The sequence below is a fragment of the Onychostoma macrolepis genome, chromosome 07, assembly GCF_012432095.1.
Source record: "Onychostoma macrolepis isolate SWU-2019 chromosome 07, ASM1243209v1, whole genome shotgun sequence".
In the NCBI taxonomy this organism is placed as follows: domain Eukaryota; kingdom Metazoa; phylum Chordata; class Actinopteri; order Cypriniformes; family Cyprinidae; genus Onychostoma; species Onychostoma macrolepis.
This window is the reverse complement of record NC_081161.1, coordinates 47317038-47343286: the sequence shown is the minus strand read 5'-3', so window position 1 is coordinate 47343286 and position 26249 is coordinate 47317038. Positions and strand designations below refer to the sequence as shown.

The 26249-nt window shown below is 37.1% G+C and overlaps 1 protein-coding gene across 5 annotated transcripts in view; it reads left to right on the top strand.

The window, feature by feature from the left end:
- The first annotated feature begins 362 nt into the window (after positions 1 to 362).
- dctn1a (dynactin 1a) overlaps positions 363 to 26249 on the top strand; it is a 32321-nt gene continuing 6434 nt past the window's right edge. Inside the window, exons 1-24 of one of the 5 annotated variants that reach the window (XM_058781774.1) lie at positions 363 to 521; positions 4930 to 5181; positions 6530 to 6611; positions 6723 to 6754; positions 7389 to 7406; positions 8953 to 8976; positions 9745 to 9798; positions 10441 to 10596; positions 10705 to 10902; positions 11956 to 12239; positions 13763 to 13922; positions 14634 to 14738; positions 14890 to 15081; positions 16378 to 16494; positions 16589 to 16741; positions 18025 to 18185; positions 19290 to 19458; positions 19560 to 19628; positions 21705 to 21917; positions 22430 to 22591; positions 24079 to 24210; positions 24293 to 24418; positions 25199 to 25341; positions 25430 to 25593. In XM_058781774.1, coding sequence (XP_058637757.1) covers positions 4954 to 5181; positions 6530 to 6611; positions 6723 to 6754; positions 7389 to 7406; positions 8953 to 8976; positions 9745 to 9798; positions 10441 to 10596; positions 10705 to 10902; positions 11956 to 12239; positions 13763 to 13922; positions 14634 to 14738; positions 14890 to 15081; positions 16378 to 16494; positions 16589 to 16741; positions 18025 to 18185; positions 19290 to 19458; positions 19560 to 19628; positions 21705 to 21917; positions 22430 to 22591; positions 24079 to 24210; positions 24293 to 24418; positions 25199 to 25341; positions 25430 to 25593 — 3142 coding nt within the window. In that variant the 5' untranslated portion in view covers positions 363 to 521; positions 4930 to 4953. Of the gene's footprint in view, positions 522 to 4929; positions 5182 to 6529; positions 6612 to 6722; positions 6755 to 7388; positions 7407 to 8838; positions 8977 to 9744; positions 9799 to 10440; positions 10597 to 10704; positions 10903 to 11955; positions 12240 to 13762; positions 13923 to 14633; positions 14739 to 14889; positions 15082 to 16377; positions 16495 to 16588; positions 16742 to 18024; positions 18186 to 19289; positions 19459 to 19559; positions 19629 to 21704; positions 21918 to 22429; positions 22592 to 24078; positions 24211 to 24292; positions 24419 to 25198; positions 25342 to 25429; positions 25594 to 26249 lie in introns of all 5 variants that reach the window. The other 4 variants (XM_058781772.1, XM_058781775.1, XM_058781773.1 and 1 more) reach the window with 4 other exon arrangements.

The window sequence follows — 26249 nt, the reverse complement described above, 5'->3', positions numbered from 1 at the left end:
CTTTCCTCAAATCAGCTTTGAAGTGGGAGATACTGGGCTTCCTTTCTGACCATTTACATCTGTGTATAAAAAACTTACCTAATAATATTAGAAGATTTATTTAGGTGCATTTTGTGCAAGTGGACGTAGCTCCTAATGACGTCACTGGTCCGGTCGACGTCCGACTAACCGGAAATGTCTGTGCAGCCAACGCCAAAATACTAACGCCGTTTAAATGAATTCATACATTGTTTTTAAAAAGTACATGTATATATAGCGAGACACAAAACTGATTACATACATGCATTATTAAATGTGAAATTACTCAAAAATATATTCGATCACGGCTATGTGGCCGGAGAGCGGAGTGATCTGACCATTCAGAGGCGTGGCTGAGCATCACGTGACCCGATCAGGAAGCGGAACGCTGTTCAGTGTCCGGTGAACGGAGCGCTGCTGTCCGTTATTCGTTTTGACCTGCAAACCTTACAAACGCCAGTCCGTTCGCTTTAGTCGCTGTCTGTTAGAGCTCTCATCTACAGGTAAGCGCGCGATTAAACCGCTCGTTTCCCTGACAACAGCAGCGGTCGCCGAGGAAACTGCGCCCAGTTTACCTTAACGAGAAATACACAGAAAAACGTCAATATATGAACACATTCACCTGTACTGAGGTATCTAACATGAGTACCGTGTTTCCAGCGAATACTACCGACTCTTTTCAGCGTCTGAGAGACAAAACATGATGTTTTCTTAAAGCCCGGCCGGTTAGCATCACAGCTAATGCTAACTGATAACGGACTGACAGATCGGCTGTTGTTGTGTTTACACGTGGACAGGTTTATCTGGAAGATCTCGTTGTTTACAGTTTAGCTAAAATATCAGTTTTCACTGAAATGTACATTTAATCGTTGTTTCTTTCAACAATTAGTGCACTAATTGCAGCATGAGCTTCAGAATGAAAATCTCGTTCATCCCCAAACCAGAATCAAACTTAAGCCTTTATCATTATATAACCCTATAAGCTGCCAATAAAACTATTATTATATAAAGTAATAATATTATGTTATTGCTTCCTCTGCTAAAATTTTTGATTTTGTTCATATTTTTCTGAAGAAAGACAAACAGGAATTGTGCTGAAAGCCAAAATATTAAATATCATGTATGTATATTTAGTGAGTTTTGTAGGGGAGGGTCAAAATGCTCATTTTTACCCGAGATTTGGAGCCAAATTACAGGAGGAGGAAATGACTTCAGAAAGATGGCAGCATCATTATGTTATTTTTTGTAGCTGTATTAGTAAATTCTGTTGACTTTAGCAATCTTTCTTTCATTATGTGCCTGTAGTGACCATTCAAAAATAGGAAAAAGTACTTTGTGTGTGTGTGCTTTTATAAAGTTTGCATACCTGCAACTCTAGAAGTATTAAAGATAGCTCAACATCCTAGTTCTTAACAGACCTTTCTTTGAGTATCTTCATTTTTAAGGCCCTATATGGCTCGGTTCCAGAGATATGGTGATCTCAGTGTGGCTCCATGTCCGAATTGTTGGGTTTAACCCGTTTTCCGTTGTTGAAAAGAAAGTATAGGTTGCTTTGCATAGAGCTGATACTTATAAAGAGCAAACAAATAATGTTAAAACTAGAATATATGTTTAGTAATAAATGGTGTGGTGTGGTGTTAGGCAGCTCTCTCGATGTGGTTCAGTCCAGTCATGTTTTTGCCGTTGGCATCAGTCATATGACAGTATATCTAGAGCACTCGGTAGTCGACTTCAAACCTCTGTGCTACGGTTCGTGTTTACTCTTAAAAATCCAGAGAAATTAAGCCAAACATGTCTATGGCACGGAGGAATTCATGCACTCCTCGGGTGAGTGAGTAAAATTATGGAAATAGACGTATGGTTTATAGTTCATAAATTAGTAATTCAATTTGACGGCTTGTTTTAAACACAGCCTCAGATTTCACCGTTTAAATCCTCCTTTGTTCCCTGGTTATTTGCTCATCATGTGGTTAACATGTCATGTTTACGATCTTCTCTGTAATGTGTAATATTGAGCTTTAACTGCAAGCTCACCGTGTTCGTAAGTTGAAGATGCATGCTGATCGCAGTCGCTGCATGTCATGTCTTTATATTCGGGTTGAGCTGGTGAACTTCTGCTGTTGTTCTCTGGAAGCTGGAGACATTCAATCCCGTGAAAGAAAGTTCTGCGTCATCCAGGTCAGAGTAAAACATTGTGGTCCAGTAGAGGTTCATCTCCTGACTCCTGTGTTTCCCTGCTGCGTAGTTCTTGATCATACAGCGGGTCTATAGAACTGAACTGAAGTGAGTTTTAAGGCATGTGATGTTGAGCGCCGGGACTGTGGTGATCCGGTCTGTGTTGTACTGAGTGTCCCTCGCCGTTTTCTCAACAGAGATCGTTTGTTTGGAAAAGCACATGACTGTTCCCGCCGCCTCATCCGGCTCCAGACCAAAACCTGGTTCGATATTATCAGTCAGAGCCTTAAATATTAAAAGACAAATCTAAAATAACAAAACACAAAAATTACTAGCAATGTGATTTTTGAGATACTATTATCGTTTTTCTTAATATTTTAAATTATAATTTTTTTTACATTTTCCTTTTTTACTTTAACTTCAGTTAAAGGTTTAGCCGTTTAGCCTAGTTCTGTGTTTTTGACATCTTTATTATATTTTTAAAGATTAGCCTTTATAGGGCTGGACGATATGGTCAAAATTGATATTATAATTCCGATATCGATATGAACACTATTAAAAAAGCCTCATAAAAACTGCCAAGAATGCCCACAACAGATGTCTGTACCTACAAACTTACGAAAGATGAATTTGCCAAGTCTATGAACTCCTCCTATTAAACTATATAATATTTTAGGGGGCAAAAAACAGCACAAATAAATTAATGTTCACCTTTTATTTGTATTTAGCATTTCTATTTGAAAATATTTGAAAATGCAAGTTATTCCTGTGATTTCAAAGCTGAATTTTCAGCACCATTAGTCCAGTCACATGATCCTTCAGAAATCATTCTACTATTCTGATTTTCTGCTCAAAAAAACATTTATGTCGAAAACAGTGGAGTAGAATTTTTTTCAGGTTTCTTTGATGAATAGAAAGTTCAGAAGAACAGCGTCTATCTTAAATACTCTTATATTTTAAATTATATATAAATATAATATTTTTCTTAAATATATACATGCATGTGTGTGTATTTATATATACTTAATAAATATGCATAGTATACACACATTATGTAATCCAAAAACTTATTTTGGATGTGATTAATCGCGATTAATTGTTTGACAGCACTAGTTTTTTTTTAAAGGGGTCATATAATGCCATTTTTGTACAGGCTAATATGATTCTTTAGGGTCTAAATTGAAAGTTTGTAATATACTTTAATTAAAAATTCTCATTAGTATTGTAAGAAAACACTCATTTTACCTGCTCAAAAACAGCTCTCTGTTCAGCACACCGCTTTAGTGCGTGTGTTTTAAATGCTAATGAGCTTTGCTCGCCCGCCTCTGTTCTGTGGGGCGTTTTGACACAACACACGTGGAGTGTTGCCTTGACAACAGTTGAGGGTATATTTTGAAGAATGGCAGCGGAGTCTCTGAGGATACTGTGCAACCGTAACGTTTTGTTCATTATAAACGTGGGATTATTCATTATATTGAGAACGTCAGAATAGAAAACATGCATGTACCCTGAATGTAAACATTAGCCACATACATCGTGAAGCGTGCTAGCGATTTGCAAAGATTAATATAAAGATTAATATAAAGGTTAATTAAACGTTACACTCACTTCTTCTGGAGGTTCAGCAGGAACACGAATAGTTGGTACCGATTCTTTTTCAGGAGCAGCTTCTTAGCAAAACCAGCTTTATACTGACCTTCATTTATAAAGCAGTCTGGTGAAAAATGATTCGCGCAAACATGAAAACATTGACGTTGCTCGTGGGGAATATTCCTTCAAAAGCAAAACTCAGCCACTGTGTCTTCAGCGGTTCGGACTTAGGAACATCAAAATGACTGCTGTGTTCATTATTGCACCCGAGAACAGAACACCACAATCGCTAGACGCCATTCTGCTCATAGACAGCTCCAGCGTACATCAACAATGACACGCGGACTATGATTGACAGCTCGCTCACGAGCAAGGGCGGTCTGTGTTGAAACACTGCTGTCAATCAACCATCGTGGGAGGCGTCCGACCGTGTGGCGCCACACGGTCGAACGGCTTGATTTGAGACAGGGTAAAACAAATAAGGAGATTAAAAAAAAAAACACTGGATGGATTTTTATCATTTTATGATGGTTGTGTACAGGCACTGCTAACACACATTTCAGTACAATCAACTTGTAAAAGTGCATGTACCATTATATGACCCCTTTACATATTTATTTATTAATATTTGTTCAGTTTTAATTTTACTAACTTTAGGTTAAACTAAAAATGAGAAATATTGCCTTAAATACATCTTTCAGTTTATTTGTGATACTATTATAATTTTTTATTCATTATTTTTATTCATGTCTTAGTAATTCAGTTTTTTTTTTTTTTTTTTTAAATATATCATAAGTTTTATTAATTTTCATTTCACTTTGAAATGAAACATTTTAAATGAAAATAAATGCTGCCTTAACATCTAGGTAAAAAAAAAAGTTTTTTTTTTTTTTTTTAATGTCACTTTGCATTTATTTGTTTGTTTGTTTAAGACGGGGATCATAACTATAATATCCTTTTTTCCAATACTAATGTGTATTGTTGTCGTATAGAAGAGCATATTTAACAAGTAGAGCATTGTTGAGTTGACATGCAGATTAAAACATTTGCAGCTAAGGACAATAACGTGTAAAAAGTTCTCGGTGAGGTGGAGTAGTTTATCTGGAGTGTGTGACACACGTGTGTGTGTGTGTGTGTGTGTGCCAGCTGCAGAGCGCTGTGGTCAGCAGGATGAGTTCGGACGGAGGCGGGAGGCCTGCGAAGGTGGGCTCTCTGGTGGAGGTCATCGGGAAAGGGCAGCGTGGGACCGTGGCCTACATCGGCGCCACCCTGTTCGCCTCAGGGAAATGGGTGGGGGTCATCCTGGACGAACCCAAGGGGAAGAATGACGGCACGGTGCAGGGAAAACGCTACTTCACCTGCGAGGAGAATCATGGGATATTCGTCAGACAGTCTCAGGTAAGAAACACTCTTTTTCTACAGCTTTAAAAAAATAACTAATGGATATAATCATACTTCATTAGTTTAATAATCATAGTACATTATGACAATTGTTTTCTACTACAAGTTTCTGAAATGTTATTTCAATATGCAAATTATGCATTATCTAATTGCACATGCAATCATTTGCATATATGTGACCGTGGACCACAAAACCAGTCATAAGGATCAATTTTGATCAAATTGAGATTTATACATCACCTGAAAGCTGAATAAATAATCTTTCCATTGATGTATGGTTTGTTGGACAATATTTGTCTGAGATACAACTATTTGTAAATCTGGAATCTGAGGGTGCAAAAAAATCTAAATATTGAGAAAATCTCCTTTAAAGTTGTTCAAATGAAGTTCTTAGCAATGCATATTACTAATCAAAAATGAAGTTTTGATATATTTACGGTAGGACACTCACAAAATATCTTCATGGAACATGATATTTACTTAATATCCTAATGATTTTTGGCATTAAAGAAAAATGGAAAATTGTTCACAAAACCCGCCCACCCTTAGTTTGTCGGTCATATTTTCCGAGCCAACAATATAACGTGAAACCTATAAAAAAAGTACATAGTGCCATAGTTTCATCACTTTTAGAGTGTCGCAGTGTCTTTTTGCAGTAAAGGACCTGTCATAGTTTAATGAGTGAAGATGACATGAAGCGACGCGAGGAGAGCAGCATTGAAAACAGATGAACGCACATGTGCATATAAAGCTCCTATTCGGGGCAACGTTCATGGGATTTTGTTCACAGAATGATGAGAGCACACGTTTTAACATTTTTATTATTTAACACTCAGTATTTAACTTAAGTGCTGCAAGCCATGCACACTGCGCGTTTTGTCAAAAAAGCCGGTATCAGCACGCTGTATTCAGGTCAGGTGACAAGGCTACTTTCACTTTGAAATTAAACCCTTAAATGGGTATTTTGGATGTTAGTTTTTTTTTTCATTAGTCTGAAGCAGAAATGTTGTGATGGCAAATGACTGCGTCATTGACAGCATCCATAAAGTCAAGAACAAAACAAAAATTGACTCGTGCAGTATATTGCAGATCTTCTGAAATCATCACGCAGCTTTGAGTGAGAAACTGCCTTTGCCACCCAAACCTGCGCTGAGGGCAGCATGTATATAAACGAATATAAACCAGTCACGGTCATGTGATTGCAAACCTCTATCCTGTGAACATCCTTATAGGGAAGAAGTCTTGTTTCTCACAGGAAAACCCTGCTGACAGCATTCGTCGCCTGAACAAAAGTGTGAATCCACACAGACAGACCGAGTCATGATCTCTTGGTTTCTTTCTTCAGATTCAGCTCATCGATGAAGGAGGCAGCTCTGCTACGTCTCCAGAAACACCTGACTCAGGTGTGGCCAAACTGCTCAAGAAAGGTGCGAGCATCTCAGATTCCTTCATGCCATCGTATTCACGCTGTGCAAGATGACGTGTGTTGTTCAACCAACCAAATGATGCATTATTTGTCTCTCAATTCAATATTACAGAAGTCCAGGAGACGCCAAAAGCTGTTAAGCAGGTATGAACCAGTGTTATTACACTAATGTTTTATACTCTATTATAGGTTTTATTCATATTTGAATTTGCTTTTATTATTTTTATTTTTATTTTTTACTTTTTGTTTCCATTTTATTTAAATTTCTAGTAAATTTGTTTTGTGCTTTTGTAATTTTTTTTAAATTTTATTTGTTAATTAATTTAAATATTATTATTTAGGTTTTATTTATTTATTTATTTGTTATTTTAACAGAATTTAACATTTAACAGAAATGTTGCCTTTGCAATTAATTAATTTTTTCTGTAATATTTGTATTTTATTTCAGCTTTATTTTAATAAGAAAAAAAAAAAAAGATTTTAGAGGTAGCCTTCCAAAGAAGATATCAGATATGAGAAATATTAGCTGCAAAAAAAATATATATATATATATATATATATATATATATATATATATATATATATATATATGGCCAAGAATATTTTTGAAATGTACTAAAATGAAAATAAGAATCTTAAAATGTTCAAATATATATATTTAAATAAATAAATAAATAAATATATATATATATATATATATATATATATATATATATCTCTAAGATGGAACTGAAGGTTTTTATGTGTGTTTGGCTGTTTTTGCTAACATGATGAAAAGACTCCAACAGCAAAGAAGGTAGATCAATACTCTGTGGGTTCAGTTCATGTGTCTGAACACAGCATTTCACATTATGTTTACATTCACTCTTTATTTTACGAGTTGTTGGCTGTTTTTTTGTTTTGGTGGTTTTCACTTCTGTGGTGTAAAATAGCCGTTTCCATCCCAGCATCTGACTGAAACACTCACGCACCGAGTGCTTGCATGATCTCACGCGGATCGCAAATCATCTTTCCATGTCACCACAGTCAGAAACCATGCTGATTAATTGATGATAAATATCTTAACTATTCAAATATTTTGAATCTCGCATGTCTGAGGCGTCGCAGAGCAGCATCCTTCAGATGAGTTCAGCATGTGGAAAACACTTAGGCTGTGATGCACCGATAAGGATTGGGCGTTTAGATTAAAAGATCAAATCAAGCTTTATCTAATAATAATCTACTTGCTCCAAACTTAAAACCTTGGATCAACATAATTAGGATTACAAAATATGAAGGTTTTAATTTTAGATTTACATTTAGTCATTTAGCAGATGCAAAGAGCAACGATATGCAAGTGCTTTAAGTCTCAATTAGCTTAACACAGTACACGTAGCATGGGTTTTGTTTTATAATAAATAAAAAGAAAACAATTAGATAAATAGAGAGTAAATAATCAAAAAATAGAGGGTCTCTTTTTTATTTTTTAAGTCTTAAAGGATCAAGTGTTTTTTTGTTTGTTTGTTTTTTAATAAATAAAAATAAAACAAGTAGATAGAATAGAAATAGAACAGAGTGCTAGTGTTAGAGGGTCAAGTAGAGATGAAAGGGATGTGTTTATAGATTAAAGTTTCATTGTTTGACATTGTTTAAACTGAAATAGAGTAGCATAACTCAAATTACAAGAAATACTGGAGCTCTGAAATGCATCATTTATTTCTTACTGGAGCAGTAATAGTTGTTTTTTCTGCAGTCACAGGAACCATTTCAATATATATTTATATACATATATATATGTCAGCATATACATACAGTGTATAGTGAGTAATCAAAATATCACCCGGCATCAACCAAAGTTTCTCATGTTCATATCAGTGACCTTTTCATGAAAACCCGTTTCTGCCACAGAATAAAAAAAGAAAACAATTGCGAGTTTGTCTTGCAATTCTGTTTGTAACTCACAATTCTGAATTTATATTTCACAATTCTCAGTTTAACTCATAATTCTGAGTTCATATCTTGCAACTCTGTTTAGATCTTGCAATTAATTCTCCGTTTATATCTCATTATGCCGTGAGAAAAAAAGTCAGATTTGTAAAACTCATAATTGCGAGAAACAATTATTGTCTTTTTTTTTTTCATGGCAGAAATGTGTTTCCATACATTTGTGGTTGTGGGATCATATTAATTTCCTGATGCTGTTTTTTGCTGCAGATCCTCAGTGTTTGTTCCTCTAACCGTTCATGCAGTGTTTCTCTTTCTCTGTTGAAATCTCTTTCCTGCTCGTTTTCTCTTTGCAATCCCTTCAACTGTTCCCTCTTCTCTCTGTATTCCCCTGTGTGTGTTTTGTGCTCCTCCCTCAGCCTCCTATGCGTCGTAGTACCAAGGTGAGCCTGCACACCGCAGCAAAGCATTCTGGGAAATGTCTGGGCCAATCTAGGGCTATGTTCGGAATGGAATACTATTTTTACTGTTTGAGATTCAAATTGGAGGTCATAAAATGAACCATGCAACTAATGCAACATAGTATTGTCTGGAACATTTTTCACATGTAAACGAGGCTTATGACTAGAAATGATCTGGTGAGATTTTTCATCTTTTCTGATGGTTTGTTTAGGCACATGTGCTAGTATTCCCATCCGAACTCAGCCTCACTCTCATTTATCTGCTTTATTCTCACTTTGACTGTACTGAAATGTTCTCATTAGCATTAATTCATTTATATCAGTAATTTTATCAGTTTAATGCACACTGTTGAATGAGAACACAACTTAAGCTAACTAATGACACTCTTCTCTAGAGCTGCTTTATAATTGAATCACATTTGTTTCATAATTGACCAATTTTGCATCATCGACACTGTTATTGAACTGAATTGAAACCACATTGAATCTGAATCGATCTATATAATGATGCTGTTGATTTCTGTAGAGCAGCTGGAAGGGAATTAGTTTCATAATTTATGAATTTTGCAACATTAACACGGTTATTTTCCTGTTTATCTCTGTGAATCTGCGTGACTAGATGATTAGATCATCTGAGGTCGTCTAGCTCACCGGCACCTGGTGTTTTAATGGTAACGAGTGTTTGTGTAATGTTACGTGTTGGTCTCTGTATGGAGGCAGATGTGTGATGTTGTTTATTGTGCGTGACAGTGGCTCACACCGGGCCGTCTGTCCAGCTCCAGCTCCCTCCCCTCTCTCATCATGGTACGTCCCAGATCTCAAACCCTCTCTGAGCGGGAATCACACGCTTCTGGAGACCCTCACCATTCATCACAGCATCGCTGGCCCGGTGTACAGCTGCTGTTATCATCTGCACTGAGTACAGGTGTAAACAGATCCAGTGTGTTCAGTAATTAAAGGCCCCTCCATCCATACGGAAGATCAGGATGAGTGTGTTTCTTCATCAGGTTTGTAGAAATGTGTCTCAGCATCAGTGTCTCAGCAATGGATGCTCTGCAGTGAATGGGTGCCGTCAGAATGAGAGTCTGATAAAAACATCACAATAATCCACAGCACTCCAGTCCATCAGTTAACATTAATTAAGCCATACAAATCTGATGAAGAAACAAACTCCTGATCTTCCGTATGGATGGAGGGGCCTTTAATTACTGAACACACTGGATCTGTTTACAACTGTACTGACTATACAGCAAATGCAGGTGTGAACTGGGCCAGTGACGTTACAGAACTGTCACTGAAGCGCACTGTTGTCAGGGGTCTGGTGAGCACTGTGTGTGTGTGTGTGTGTGCTGGGGTCAGAGGTCATAAGTCAGGCCGTATACGTGATTGAGCTCGTGAAGCGAGGATGTCATTTGCTTGAGAATAACTGCATCTGTTTGTCTGCAGGCGACGGGTCGTCCCTCTGTCGGAGGGTCAGTGCTTTCAGAGTCAGTGTTAGCAGAGAATGAGTCCACAGCGCCTTCCCAGATTGCACTGGGAGCTCCGGTCGTTCCACAGCCCAGCGGCACACCCAGCGCCCCTCCTCCTGCCACCCCCAGCAAGGTCAGTGACCTCTGACCTTCATTGCACACCACTCTCCCTCTGCATTTGACGTCATATTACACAAAACCATAGCATGGTGGATGTAAATGACTCTGTGTGTGTCTGTAGGAGGAGGAGAGTCTCCGAGCTCAGGTCAAGGATCTGGAGGAGAAGCTGGAGACGCTGCGGATGAAGCGCTCGGAGGATAAAGCCAAACTGAAGGAGATGGAGAAGCACAAGATCCAGCTGGAGCAGCTGCAGGAGTGGAAGAACAAGATGCAGGAGCAGCAGAACGAGCTGCAGAAGCAGCTCAAAGAGGCCAAGAAGGTGCTGGAGACAGAACACACTCACATCAGTCACACAGCGAATCAGGCCGTACAATTATCATTCAGTCTAACGCAGAATGGCACAGAATTTAACCAATTCTGGACAAAAAAAAAAGGGTCCAGAAAAAGTGAATTTAGGAAAAAATAAAACTGATTGCATTGGGCCCCAAAAAAATGTAATTTTTGTTAGACTTTTGTTAAGTCTTTAAAAATGTTTAAGTTTCTATTTATTAGACATGCTTTTTTTATTTACTAAAATTTTATTTAACCATTAAAATGAAGTTTTGAAAGAACAAACAAACAACTAAAACTATTTAGAAAAAAATAAAAACTTCATAGGACCCTGAAAAGGTAATTTTTGTTGGGCTTTTAATAAATTGGTGTTATCAATTATTTAAACATCCTTTTTTATTACTAAAATTTTATTTAAATTAAAACAGATTTCATTGGGCCTTAAAAATTTAATTTTTGATAAACTTTTAATAACTGTGGTTAAATTTTATACTTAATTAGGCATGCTTTTTAATTATTAAAACAATTTAACAATTGAAAAGGAATCCAGAAAATGTACATTGGAAGATGCAGAATTCTGAGAAAATAAAACTGATTACATAGGGCCTTTTTTTCTTTTTTTTTTTACTTTTTAATAAACTGTTTTTGCTAATGGTTAAAAGGGTTCATGATTTCAGTTAAATAGATGTGTTTGGATTGCTAAAATTTTATTTAACCATTAAAACCGGATCCAGAAAAATTAAAACTGGAAAAAATGGAAATAAAACATGTGGAAAAAAATAAAAACAGATTTACTGGAGAGAGATTATCTCAAAGAGCTGCTTTACTGGTAAGTTTAGCCTCAAGTGCAAGAGTGATAATTAAATAGATATTGCCCTCATTAATAGCTTTGCTATCAATTAGCTCATTTTTCAGTAGCCTGTGGTGTAGCGGAGTAGTTTTAACTACTTTAAAATGTGAGTATCATGTGAATGTGGTAATTCAGTTGTTTGAAGCTAAACTCACCCGATCAAACCCTGAGCTCCTCTGTTTCCGAGCGCAGGAGGCGCGCGAGGCTCTGGAGGCCAAAGACCGATACATGGAGGAGATGGCCGACACAGCAGACGCCATCGAGATGGCCACGCTGGACAAAGAGATGGCGGAGGAGCGGGCCGAGTCGCTGCAGCTGGAGGTGGAGGCTCTGAAGGAGAAGGTGGAGGAGCTGACCATGGACCTGGAGATCCTCAAGCACGAGATCGAGGAGAAGGGCTCGGACGGAGCAGCATCCAGCTACCACGTCAAGCAGCTGGAGGAGCAGAACGGCCGTCTGAAGGAGGCTCTGGTCAGGTAAAACAGTACAGCTCATCACCATCATTTGATTCATATCACTCCATATCGGTTATTATCACCATAAACGTCAAATCCAGAGGTGGCTTTAGACTTTAACATTGTCGTAAAAATTCTGTCATAATCTGTTATTACTAGTGCTGTCAAACGATTAATCGCATCAAAAATAAAAGTTTTTGTTTACATAATATATATGTGTGTGTACTGTTTATTTATTATGTATATATAAATACTCACACATACAGTATATATTTTTTAAATATTTACGTGTATTTACATGTATATGTTTATATAATTTATATCATTATAAATTTCTTAAATATATATACATGCATGTATGTGTCTTTTATATATACATAATAAATATAGACAGTACACACACATATATATATATTATGTAAACAAAAACCTTTATTTTGGATGCGATTAATTTAACAGCACCAATTATTACCTGCCATTTTAATTTTCATGTTTTCATTATAAAAACACATTCAATTGCTTGTATTTTTGTTCACATTTTCATTTTTAATAATGAACTACAGGACGAGAATATAGAGTAAATTAAGTAAATGACGTAAAACTTTCGGTTAACGCGACATCTGGTCAAATCTTAATTTATTTCAAGTTTAAAGCCAGATTTTTGCTCCAAAGTGAAAGTTATTGAAACCAGACTGTTAACAAAATAAATATCTTAACAGAAAAAAAAAATAGTTTCTGCATGTTCTAATGTGTGATATTGTTTCAAATCAAGAAACAGGTTTGTGTTGCCTGATGATATTAATAATAATATTACTTTTTGTCTCTTAGAAATACACATTTACTAGTAGTAGCTTGTTAGGATGCAGATGCGTTTTTTTCATTATAAAAATCAGTAAAATTTGTAAGAATTGTAGCAACCTCATTATTATATGGTGAAATTAAGTTTTTATTTTTATTTAATTTTTTTTTTTAATTAATCATTGATCTTAGTTAACTTCACACTTAAAACCACATATAGCACCTCAATACCATGATAAAAATATAACTATATGGTTTTTAGGTATCTGTATGAAAAACAGTAGTCTAAAGACATTTAGTATAAATGCACACGATATAGCTTAATCAAAATACTGTAATTATATTCCATTACTTCAATACATTTAATTCATGTCTATATTAATAATATATTAAAATTTTAATCAAATACCCACGTTTCTGCCACAATGCCATGGGTGCAGTTAGTGTTACTACGGTAAATCCATGATAAATGATGGTGATTTGTAGATTGAAAAACTGACTGTTTCGATGCGCAGTGTTCGTCAGAGCTTTCATCTGGCTTTTAAAATCAGCGAGTCATTTGTTGTTCGCTGAATTCAAGCGCTTCACACTGGATCTCACAGCGCTGTTTCAAAATTATATCGCGATAATTATCGTTATCGATTTATCACCCATCCCTACATCTGTGTTCTCCTGCGTGTTCCTGAGATGTGCTCAGCATCTTCACCTGTGTGTGTGTGTGTGTGTGTGTGTGTGTGTGTGATCAGGATGAGGGATCTGTCGTCGTCGGAGAAGCAGGAGCACGTGAAGCTCCAGAAACAGATGGAGAAGAAGAACTCTGAGCTGGAGACTCTGAGAGCGCAGAAGGAGAAGCTGCAGGAGGAGATGAAGCAGGCTGAAGCCACGATAGACGAGCTCAAGGAGCAGGTTAGTTTGAGAAACACGTGTTCAGCATCACACGAGTAGAGCTGGGTATCGAGACGTATTCCATGATTTGATTCACAAGCTTGCGATTCAGTAGGATTTCATTCATAATTTCTCGATTCAATTAAGTTCGATTCATTTGAATAAATAGTTGTATCTCATCCAAATATTGTCCGATCCTAACAAACCATACATCAATGGAAAGATTATTTATTCAGCTTTCAGAAGTATAAATCTCAGTTTAAAAAAGATTGACTCTTATGACTGGTTTTGTGGTCCAGGTTCACATATTACTAATATTGAAGTGATTTGTAAACAAATTTGTAAATTGTTTTATGATAAAAATGTATTATATTATACAAATTTATTATAATAATTTCAAGTTTATGGTCCACTATCGAGTTTATGGTCGTTAAATGTAAATGTGATTTTACGTTATTGATCTTAAGGTGTTTTATTCACGTCTTTCTGTGGTTAAATCAATGATTGATAGATTACATGATTGATTTCAGTGAGTGGTTCTGTTTCTTCTGATGTTTATTTGGTGCTGTAACTAGTAGTAAAGAGGAAAAGATGATCGCTTTATCTGTCGCCACACATTAAAGAGCCACAAAAACATCATTCATTGATTGAATTTGGTGATGAAATTGATATAATTTTAAAGCTCAGGATTTGTTTTGTATGAACAGTATGATATATTGTGTGTGTTTTCAGGTGGACGCGGCTTTAGGAGCTGAGGAGATGGTGGAGACACTGACGGAGAGAAACTTAGACCTGGAAGAGAAAGTGCGGGAACTCAGAGAGACCGTCAGTGACCTGGTGAGACGCTCCTTCACGTTCAGCATTTTAATCATCGTAGCTGCACTTTCAACACGAAAGCAGGCAGAGTTAATTATGGTGCACTGTAAAGTCTTTGGGCCTGAATTATGGTGGGCGAGCTCAGATTGTGAACATTGATGGTTTCGCTCAGGAAGCGATTAACGAGATGAACGACGAGCTGCAGGAGAATGCGCGCGAGACGGAGCTGGAGTTGCGCGAGCAGCTGGATCTGGCCGGCGCTCGGGTTCGAGAGGCTCAGAAGAGAGTGGAGGCGGCGCAGGAGACGGTGGCTGACTATCAGCAGACCATCAGCAAATACAGAGAGCTCACCACACACCTGCAGGTGAGACGCAGACCTTTGATGAGGAGCAGCTAAATAACATGCATGCAAACAGATTTAACTTGAATAGATCTGTTTGGGTTCTCATGGAAGCCCATTTCTGCCACTGAATGTAAAAAAAAAAAATAATTAATTGCATGTTTTTATTTCACAATTCTGATTTTTTTTCCCCAATTGTGAGTTTACATCTGCCCTTTCTGACTTTTTCCCTCATGATCGTGAAATATAAACTCGCAATTATGAGTTATAAAGTCAAAATAGCAGAATATAAACTTGCACTTCTGACTTTTTTTCTTGCAATCCTTGGACTGTACAGCTTTTAATGTAGTAGAAAACTCTTTTATGAAGTTAACTCACTTGAAGAGTTTAGTATAATTTTGCCAGAACATTTTTAGAATTTTTATCTTATGTTAATGTAAAAAATCTTGTGTAATATAACTTGTTTGTTTGTTTGCTGGTTTTTATTGTATTAGTTTTTGCCATGATTAATTTAATGCTGACATGGCATTAAATAAATATATACTACTACTCTTGCAATTCAGATTTTTTTCCCCCCAGAATTGTGAGATGTAAACTCGCGAGTTATAAAGTCCAGTGAGGGGTAAATAAGACCAGTATGTTCTCAGAATTGCAAGTTTATATCTCACAATTATGACTTATCTTGTAATTGCATGTTATGAAGTCAGAATTGAGTTTATATCTCATAATTCTGATTTTCTTCAATTCTGAGAAAAAAGTCAGAATTATGAAATTAAAAAGTAGCAATTACCTTTATTTATTTTTTATTATTATTCAGTGGCGGAAATGAGCTTCCATATGTTCTTTCTAGTGATGCTCAGAAATTACGATTCTCGGCCAAAAAACAAACAATTTGGACCAACTGACCTGAAAACCCAAACTAGGAATAACTTTATAATCTAATCTTACAATTTGTGATTAATATAAAGTGATCACAATAAAACCTTTTATCTTTTAGCTCAAGTGAGCATTTTTGAAATATTATTTTTGAAATATTGTTTAAATAAAAAAAAAAAAAGTTAATATATTCACAACATTTTCTGTATGTGAAAAATATTAATTATGCAAATGTCAGTGTTGATCAATATAATAGTGACTTTAAAACAATGTTACATATTATAAAATGTAAAGGTGACTTCAATTCTATTTCAAAGTGATCATAATTGTTTATGTTTTTACTGTATGATATGCAGAACACAATAATTCTAACTAATTTGTTAAAGTTAAACCTTTCTGTATGCCACCTTTGTAAAGCTGATGTTTTCTCTGCTGCATGAACAGGAAGTGAACCGAGAGCTGACCAATCAGCAGAGCAGCTCGGCCGAGCAGCTGCAGCAGCCCACCACAGAACTCTTCGACTTCAAGATCAAGTTTGCTGAGACCAAAGCTTACGCCAAGGTACGGTCAGCCGTCATTTCAGCCGAGCCTCGAAACATACCGAGAACGAGCGCTACAGCTGTGTGTGTGTGTGTGTGTGTGTGTGTGTGCGCAGGCCATCGAGATGGAGCTCCGCAAGATGGAGGTGAATCAAGCGAACCGTCAGGTGTCTCTGCTGACGTCCTTCATGCCCGAGTCCTTCCTGAGACACGGAGGAGACCACGACTGCATCCTCGTGCTGCTGCTCATCCCCAGACTCATCTGCAAGGTTTCTGTCACAAACTAAAAGTCTGATGCTGTTTTACTGCTTGCAGAGCAACTAACATAGAAATAAAAATAAATTACACCTAAATAGTAATATTTAAATATGCACTAAAATGTATAACTGGAAATAAATATAAATTTGAACTGAAGAAAAACAAAAACTGAAATAAACATGAATTAAACCTAAATGTGACCCTGGAGCACAAAACCAGTCTTTAAGTCGCTGGGGAATATTTGTAGCAATAGCCAACAATACATTGTATGCGTCAAAATTATACATTTTTCTTTTATGCCAAAAATCATTAGGATATTAATTAAAGATCATGTTCTGTGAAGATATTTAGTAAATTTCCTACTGTAAATATATCAAAACTTCATTTTTGATTAGTAATATGCATTGCTAAGAACTTCATTTGAACAACTTTAAAGGCAATTTTCTCAATATTTGGATTTTTTTGCTCCTCAGATTCCAGATTTTCAAATAGTTGTATCTCAGACAAATATTGTCCAACAAACCATACATCAATGGAAGGATTATTTATTCAGATTTAAGATGGTGTAAATTCTTAATGTATAAGAATGTATAAACCCTTATGACTGGTTTTGTGGTCCAGGCTCACAAATACTAAATTAAAATATGCACTAAAATTACTACTAATTACTAAGCTAAAATGGAAATAAAATAAATCACACCTAAATAGTAATATATAAAAAAAATAATAATAATGACAAAAGCACATAGCAAAATTACTAAAAAATAAGGGAAATATATTAAAAATAAACTGAAAATATACAAATAAAAGCTCATTCAAAATATGAATAACTGTATTTGCTGTAAAAAAAATACTAAAATAATGCAGATTGGCAGAAAATACCACAAGCTCCTTAAAATGTTTAAAGTGCTTGGATTTAGCCCTGAAATACCTGGAAAAGTGCCTGAAAATAAAAAAGGGATATGTGTATATGGTAATATATACAAATATAAATGTACATACAACATAATATAATATATAAATCGTATTCCATGAGTAGAGTTGCACACAAGAATCGACTAAATATGGCTTTTGCACCACCTTTGTCTAAAGAAAGTAAACGCATGTATTAAGCGATTATTACAGTGACCTCGTTTCTGATGACTTTTAAAAGAAGATCATGGATTTGCTGTTGATGTGAATGCATGCATCAGGCCTTCTCTGCGTTAGTAGAAACCACTTTAAATGATGAGCTGTGGACGTGGTAATTCTGGCTGGCTAGTTTCTGCAGTGACGGTGTGTGATGCTGTCGCAGGCGGAGCTGATCAGCAAGCAGGCGCAGGAGAAGTTCGATCTGAGCGGAGGCTCCCCGGAGCGCGCTGGACTGCGAGGAGCCGCCGGAGAGCAGCTGAGCTTCGCGTCTGGTCTGGTGTATTCCCTGACGCTGCTGCAGGCCACGCTGCACAAATACGAGCTGTACGTGTCCATCATTACTCCTGCTCTCTACAGCCTGCTTCTTGAGTGGATCAGCTCATCAAAGATGCATTTATTTGATCAAAAATAGACTAAAAAAAAAAAAACAACTGCAGTGTTGTGAAGTATTATTGCAATTTAAAATAATCTTAATATACTGTAAAATATAATTTATTCCTGTGAAGCAAAGCTGTATTTTCAGCATCATTACTCCAGTCTTCAGTGTCACATGATCTTCAGAAATCATTTTGCTGCTTAATATTTTGGTTACACTTTATTTTAAGGTGTCCTTGTTACAGTGTAATTATACATTTAAGTACTGAGTAAAGTTAATTAACTACATGTTCTTACCATATGGTTAGGATTAGTGTTTGGCTTAGAGTTACTTGCATGTAATTATGTGTAATTAATTGTTATTATAATAGTAAGTACATGTAATGTTACAAGAACACATTCAAATAACGTGTTACCAATATTTTTTTATAACCTTTGATACCTTTTTCTTTGATTCTGTGATGAATAAATAGTTAGAAAGAACAGCATTTATTCAAAATAGTCAGTTCTAACAATTAAAGTCTTTACTATCACTTTTTATCCATTTAACACATCCCTCCTGAATAAAATAAAAAAAAGTATGGAAGAAAGTAGTGTATATGGTAACGCAACATATCAATTTTGAATAACCACTGTTCTTTTTAACTTTTCATTTATCAGAGAATCCTGAAAAATATTATTACAGGTCGCAAAAAATATGAAGCCGCACAACCGTTTCCAGCAATGATAATAAATCAGCATATTATTATGATTTCTGAAGATCATGTGACACTGAAGACTGGAGTAATGATGCTGAAAATACAGCTGCGCATCACAGAAATACATTACATTTATTTAAATATATTTTAAAGTATATTAAAATAGAAAACTGTTCTTTTAAATTGCAAAAATATTCTGTATTTTTGATCAAATAAACACAGCCTTAATGAGCATGAGAAACCTCCTTGAAAACATGAAATATCTTACTGATCCCAAACTTCTGAACAAATCATGTGTAAATCCCTCTCGAGGAATGTGTGTGGTGTTGTAGTAATGCGTGTGTGTTTGTCTCAGCGCTCTGAGTCAGTGTGACGTGGAGGTGTACAAGCGCATGGGCACGCTGTACTCGGAGATGAGCGTTCACGAGCGATCGCTGGACTTCCTCATCGATCTGCTGCATAAAGACCAGCTGGACGAGACGGTGCAGGTGGAGCCGCTCACCAAAGCCATCAAATACTACCAGGTGCGCACACGCACACGCACACACACGCAGCAGATCCCTCTGGGAATCAGATCTCTGTAGTGTATCAGTGATGTGATGTGTGTGAATGCTGATTGTTGCAGCAACTGTACAGCGTTCATCTGTCGGATCAGCCGGAGGACTGCACCGTACAGCTGGCGGATCACATCAAGGTACAGCGAACACCACACACGTCTCTGATTCTGACTGCTTCCGTCAAACCATGCTGCTGATTCAGGACCAGAAAACACTCGTACAAGCACGCTTTGGTTTTTTCAATTAGCTTTTCATTGTATATTTTCATTTTGAGTTTAGTGATTTGTATTTTTTTTTGGTCCTTTTCTTATGTGCAATTCATTCATTTTAAAATATGATGATTTAGGTTTCTTTTTTTTTTTTGGACTTCAGTTTTGGCTTTTATTTATTTACAGTGATTTCAGTGCCAGTGTTATTTTAGTATAATTGATGTACTATTATAGTTTTGATTAATATTTTGAATTAGTTTTTAAGATTTCTAGTTTTCATTTTAATTTTAAATTGAATGTCTTTGTAATTTTATTATTAGGGGTGGGAATCGCGGGTACCTCACGGTACGATATAATCACGATACAGCGATTCTGCGTTAATCGATATATTTGTAGTAAATCCTGTAATGATACATCACAATATCTAAACAAAATGCCTGTGAAAAGGTGAAGTGCAAGTTTTCTTTCTTTATTCAAGTCCAAACTGTTAGAAAACGGCAAAAAAAAGTTTTGTAAATCAATTTTAACGTTGAGTAGGCTAAATTAATGATTTTATTCTTGGACTTATTAAAAGCTTACACTTTTTTTTTCTCTGTGTGTAAACAAACCTTTAACTGCTTATCAAACAGGAAAAAAAATAGATGGATAGATCGATATAATATAAACCTGGTACATTTCAAAATTTACCTGGAGTGCTTTCTCAACCTTTCTACTCCTCTCATCATAAAAACGGAGCCCCACACGAAGAAATAGCGGTTCACATCGCGTCTTTTGTGCGCTCAGGTTCGTTATTTCAAATGTAGATGCACGGCAAGCACACACTGCACACTTCTGCGTCTCTGACAAGGTTTAGTTTCGTCCTCCATGCCATGTGCAGATATGTTTCTGCCGGTCGGTGGCCACTGTTCACACTGGATAACGCGCACTTGTAATATCTGAGAGAGAGGGAGAGCATGTGTTCACATAAAACTGGACGCTCCAGCGGCGCTCTCTCTCACTCATATAGTGAGGGAAGTCCACCCGCGATACGAGCGGGGAGGTTAGGATACTCATGAACTGAATATGCGCTCTACAATATTAACGTGATCGGTGGCTATGGTCCACGCTGATAGCTGTTCCGGGAAGTTTTTAGAGTCAGAGTGCTTTGGAAAGCTGGAAATGGCGCAGCCGCGATTTCCACGCATTTTTAGACGCTGTGAACAGGGAAATCTATTTAGAGCACCTTATTGTATTAATTAAAATATCGATATTTGGCGCCAGATATTGATTCTCGTATCGCATGGAGAAGGATTGCGATATATCGCCATATCGATTTATTGTCCCACCCCTATTTATTATGTGTGTTTGACTTTTTTAATAGTACCATTTGATTAATTTCATTTGATTTAGTTTTGTTATTTTATTTATTTATTTATTTTAGTCAGTGTTTTTGTAGTATCTTTGATATACTATTACAGTTTTAATCAATATTTTGAATTAGTTTTTTTAATGTTTTCTGTTTTCTTTTTATTTGCATTGTTGTGTGTTTGTCACTTTTATTTGTTTTTTGTTATTTTAAAAAATGTCTATATATGTTCTTTTTTTATTTCAGTTTTAACTATTTTAGTACATCAAGTTCAATATAAAGAAAACGAAAAATGACATTTTGGAAACTAGCTGAAGTTTATCAGTTTTTGAAGCTTTTTTGCATTTTCTTTTATTTTACTTAACTTTTAATTTTAGCTTTTTTTTTTTTTCTTTTTTCAAGTAACAGATTTTTTAAAATAAAATTTCAGTTTTAATTTTAGTTTCCGTTCATTACTTCAACTTAAAGTCATTTCAGTTAGTTGCCAAGGCAGCACTTCTCATTTTTTATCTAATATTTTACTTTATTTTAGTATAATTTCAGTTAACAAAAATGGTTTTAATGGTTTCAGTGAATGAAAATAAGTCCCTCAGTCTTTGTGCTGTTTTCTGAGCGCGTCTGAATAATGCAGTAACACACGACTGATCTGTGACCTGCAGTTCACCCAGAGCGCTCTGGACTGCATGGGGTCAGAGGTCGGCCGTCTGCGGGCCTTCCTGCAGGCAGGACAGGAAGGGGCGGAGCTCTCTGTGCTCCTGAAGGACCTGGACACTTCCTGTGGAGATATTGGTCAGTTCTGTAAGAAGATCCGCAGGAGGATGCCAGGAACAGACGCTCCGGGGATTCCTGCTGCGCTCAGCTTCACTTCTCAGGTGCTCACCTCTGATAAAACACACACTCACACACACGTTTGTTTTTGTGAAAAGTGGGGACATCCCATAGGCGTAATGGTTTTTATACTGTACTTACTGTATGTGCTATTGTCCTACACCAACCCTACACCTAAACCTACCCCTTACAGGAGACTGTCTGCTATTTCAGATTTATAATACACTCCATTCTGTGTGATTTATAAGCGTTTTGAAAAGTGGGGTCATGGGTCAATGTCCTGAAAAGTCACCTTCTCCTTGTAATACCTGCCATACCCTTGACATTATACAAATCTATGTCCTGATTTGTCACAAAAACACACACACACACAAATAAGAATACCTTTATAGTTTTTGTTAATGATGTGAGTTAGATTTTATATGAACTATTAATGCTATTTTAAATGAAAGTTTTTGTAATTTTGTGTTTTGTCTTTTTAAAAAATAATTTTTCATTATTTCTGGTTGTGTTTTGATATTATGTTTATGTAAATATCTATCTTGCGTGTGTTTAGGTGGGCGAGGCGCTGGCGGACTGCAGGAAGCAGCTGACGCGTGTGGTGGCGGTTCTGCAGGAAGTAGCAGCGGCAGGAGCTCAGATGATCGCTCCACTGGCCGAGACAGAGGGACTGCAGCCGCTGAAGATAGAAGACGTGATGTTCAAAGCAGTGGATCAGGTACACACACACACGCGCGCACTCACACACATAAACTCACTTACACACACTCACTCTGAACACTCTCACACATACACACTCACACGCACTCACTCTGAACACTCTCACACGAAACACTCACTCACACATACACATACACACTCACACATACACTCACACATACACACTCACACACACTCACTCTGAACACTCACACACACTCACACACACTCACTCTGAACACTCACACACATACACACTCACACGCACTCACTCGGAACACTCACACACATACACACTCACACATGCTCACGCTAAACACTCACACACATACACACTCACACACACTCACTCTGAACACTCACACACTCACACTCACTCACACATACACACACACACACACACACACTCACTCTGAACACTCTCACACGAAACACTCACTCACACATACACACTCACACACACACACACACACACACACACACACACACACACACACTCACTCTGAACACTCTCACACGAAACACTCACTCACACATACACACACACACACATACACACACACACACACTCACTCTGAACACTCTCACACGAAACACTCACACACATACACACTCACACACACTCACTCTGAACACTCACACACATACACACTCACACGCACTCACTCTGAACACTCTCACACGAAACACTCACTCACACATACACACTCACACACATACACACTCACACACGCACTCACTCTGAACACTCTCACACACATACACACTCACACACACTCACTCTGAACACTCACACACACACTCACACACTCACTCTGAACACTCTCACACACACACACACACACACACTCACTCCTCTGAACACTCTCACACACACACACACACACACACACACACACACACACACACTCACTCTGAACACTCTCACACTCACACACACACACACACACACACACACACACACTGAACACTCACACACTCACTCTGAACACACTCACACACACATACACACACACACACACACACTCCTCTGAACACTCTCACACACACTCTGAACACACTCACACACACACACACACTCACACACTCCTCTGAACACTCTCACACGAAACACTCACATACACACTCACACACACACTCACTCTGAACACTCTCACACGAAACACTCACACATACACACTCACACACACTCACTCTGAACACTCACACACATACACACTCACACGCACTCACTCTGAACACTCACACACACACACACACACACACTCACTCACTCTGAACACTCACACACACACACACTCACACGCACTCACTCTGAACACTCTCACACACACACACACACACACACACACACACACTCACTCACTCTGAACACTCACACACACACACACACACACACTCGCTCTGAACACTCACAGACACACACACACACACACACACACACACACACACTCACTCTGGATGCTCTCAGTCACTAACAGCACGTGTGTGTGTGTGTTATGGCAGGTGTACAGCGCTCATGGACTCAATGCGTTCGAGTGTCTGCGTCAGTCCTGCGCCGCGGTCATCGCCACCATGAACAAGATGGCCACCGCCATGCAGGAGGGAGAGTATGACGCAGAGCGGCCGCAGCGTCCGGTACACACACACACTCTGATGGTAACGATCGTTCAATCCCATGCTGCTGCTTTGTCTGATGCGCTGTGTGTGGTCTGTGCAGCGTCCGCCGGTGGAGATCCGTGCCGCCGCCATCAGAGCCGAGATGACCGACGCCGAGGGTCTGGGAAACAAGCTGGAGGACCGAGAGACGGTCATCAAAGAGCTGAAGAAATCCCTCAAGATCAAGGTCAGATCGCAGGAAACCCATCGCTTCCTTCTTTATGAGACACATTATAAACAAATACATACATATACAGCGGGTAATATGTGACGCTGGACCACAAAAGCAGTCATAAGCAGCACAGGTATATTTGTAGCAATAGCCAACAATACATTGTATGGGTCAAAACTATAGATTTTTCTTTTATGCCAAAAATCATTAGGATATTAAGTAAAGATCATGTTCCATGACGATATTTTGTAAATTTCCTACCGTAAATATATCAAAACTTGGATTAGTAATATGCATTGCTAAGAACTTCATTTGGACAACTTTAAAGGAGATTTTCTCAATATTTAGATTTTTTTGCACCCTCAGATTCCAGATTTTCAAACCATACATCAATGGAAAGATTATTTATTCAGCTTTCAGATGATGCATAAACAATTTCAAAAATTATTTGAGTATAATTGATATACTATTATAGTTTTTGTTACATTATTTTCTATTTTCACTTTAATTGTAGTTCAAGTTTTAGTACTTTTTTCTTCGTTTTTTAGGTCTACATAATTATTTATATAGTTATTATAGTTATTTTTATTTAAATTAATTTATTTTTGGCAATTAGCTGAAATTAGCTAGCTGAAATTAGAAATAGCTGAAAAGCGTATTTATTCAGCTTTCAGATGATTTATAAATTTCAATTTAAAAAAAAAAAAAAGGCCCATTATGACTGTTTTTGTGTTCCAGGGTCATATATATATATATATAAACAAATCTGAAATCTGTATGTGATCAATCTCCCAGGGTGAGGAGCTGAGCGAGGCGAATGTTCGTCTGAGTTTACTGGAGAAGAAGCTGGACACGTCGACGAGAGACGCAGACGAGCGAGTGGAGAAGATCCAGACCAAACTAGACGAGGCTCTGACTCTGCTGAAGAAGAAGGAGAAGTATGAGTCTCTCTGCTGATATCAGATGAACCCGGAGTGAAGCTTTCCTTATTTAAAGCGTTTAATGAGTGCTGTTCGCTGTCTGCAGGGAGTTTGAGGAGACGATGGATGCGCTGCAGGCCGACATCGATCAGCTGGAGTCAGAGAAGGCAGAGCTAAAGCAGAGGATCAGCAACCAATCACGAGCCGCCGAAGGTTTCCGTGGACCGCAAGCGGCTGGAATCGCCTCGATCGTCACGGGAACCGCTGCTGGTACACACACACACACACACACAGGGTTATTAACTACAACTAAACATTTCCCTAATACCCAAATACCCTAAAATTAACTAAAACTAAAGTATGAACAGAAGAATTAGAATAAACTTCTAAAATTAATAAAAAAATTAAATGACACACACACACACACACACACAACAGGGTTACTATAGATAAATAAACTTAGAAAAACAGTTTTGCTACTTTAAATAAAATAAACATTAACTTAAAATAATTTATAATTTCTGCTAATTGCCAAAAATAAATTAATTTAAATTAATAAATAAAAATAACTATAATAACTATTAGGGATGGCAACTTTTATTTTGGATGCGATTAATCGTTTGACAGCACTACTTAATATCCTAATGATTTTTGGCATAAAAGAAAAATCTTGACCCACACGATGTATTGTTGGCAAATATACCTAGACTGCTTTTGTGCTGCATGGTCACATATTAGGGATGCACGATGTTATTGGAATCGGCCGATAATGGCTTAAAATGTAAATATCGGTAAATATCGGTTGAAAGTCAGAAGCTATAGCTTACATGAATAAAAAAAAACAAAAAAAAAAACACAAACATGACACTTGTAAATTAAATAATTTTATATATACAGATTTGCTCATTACTCTGTAATATGTTTTT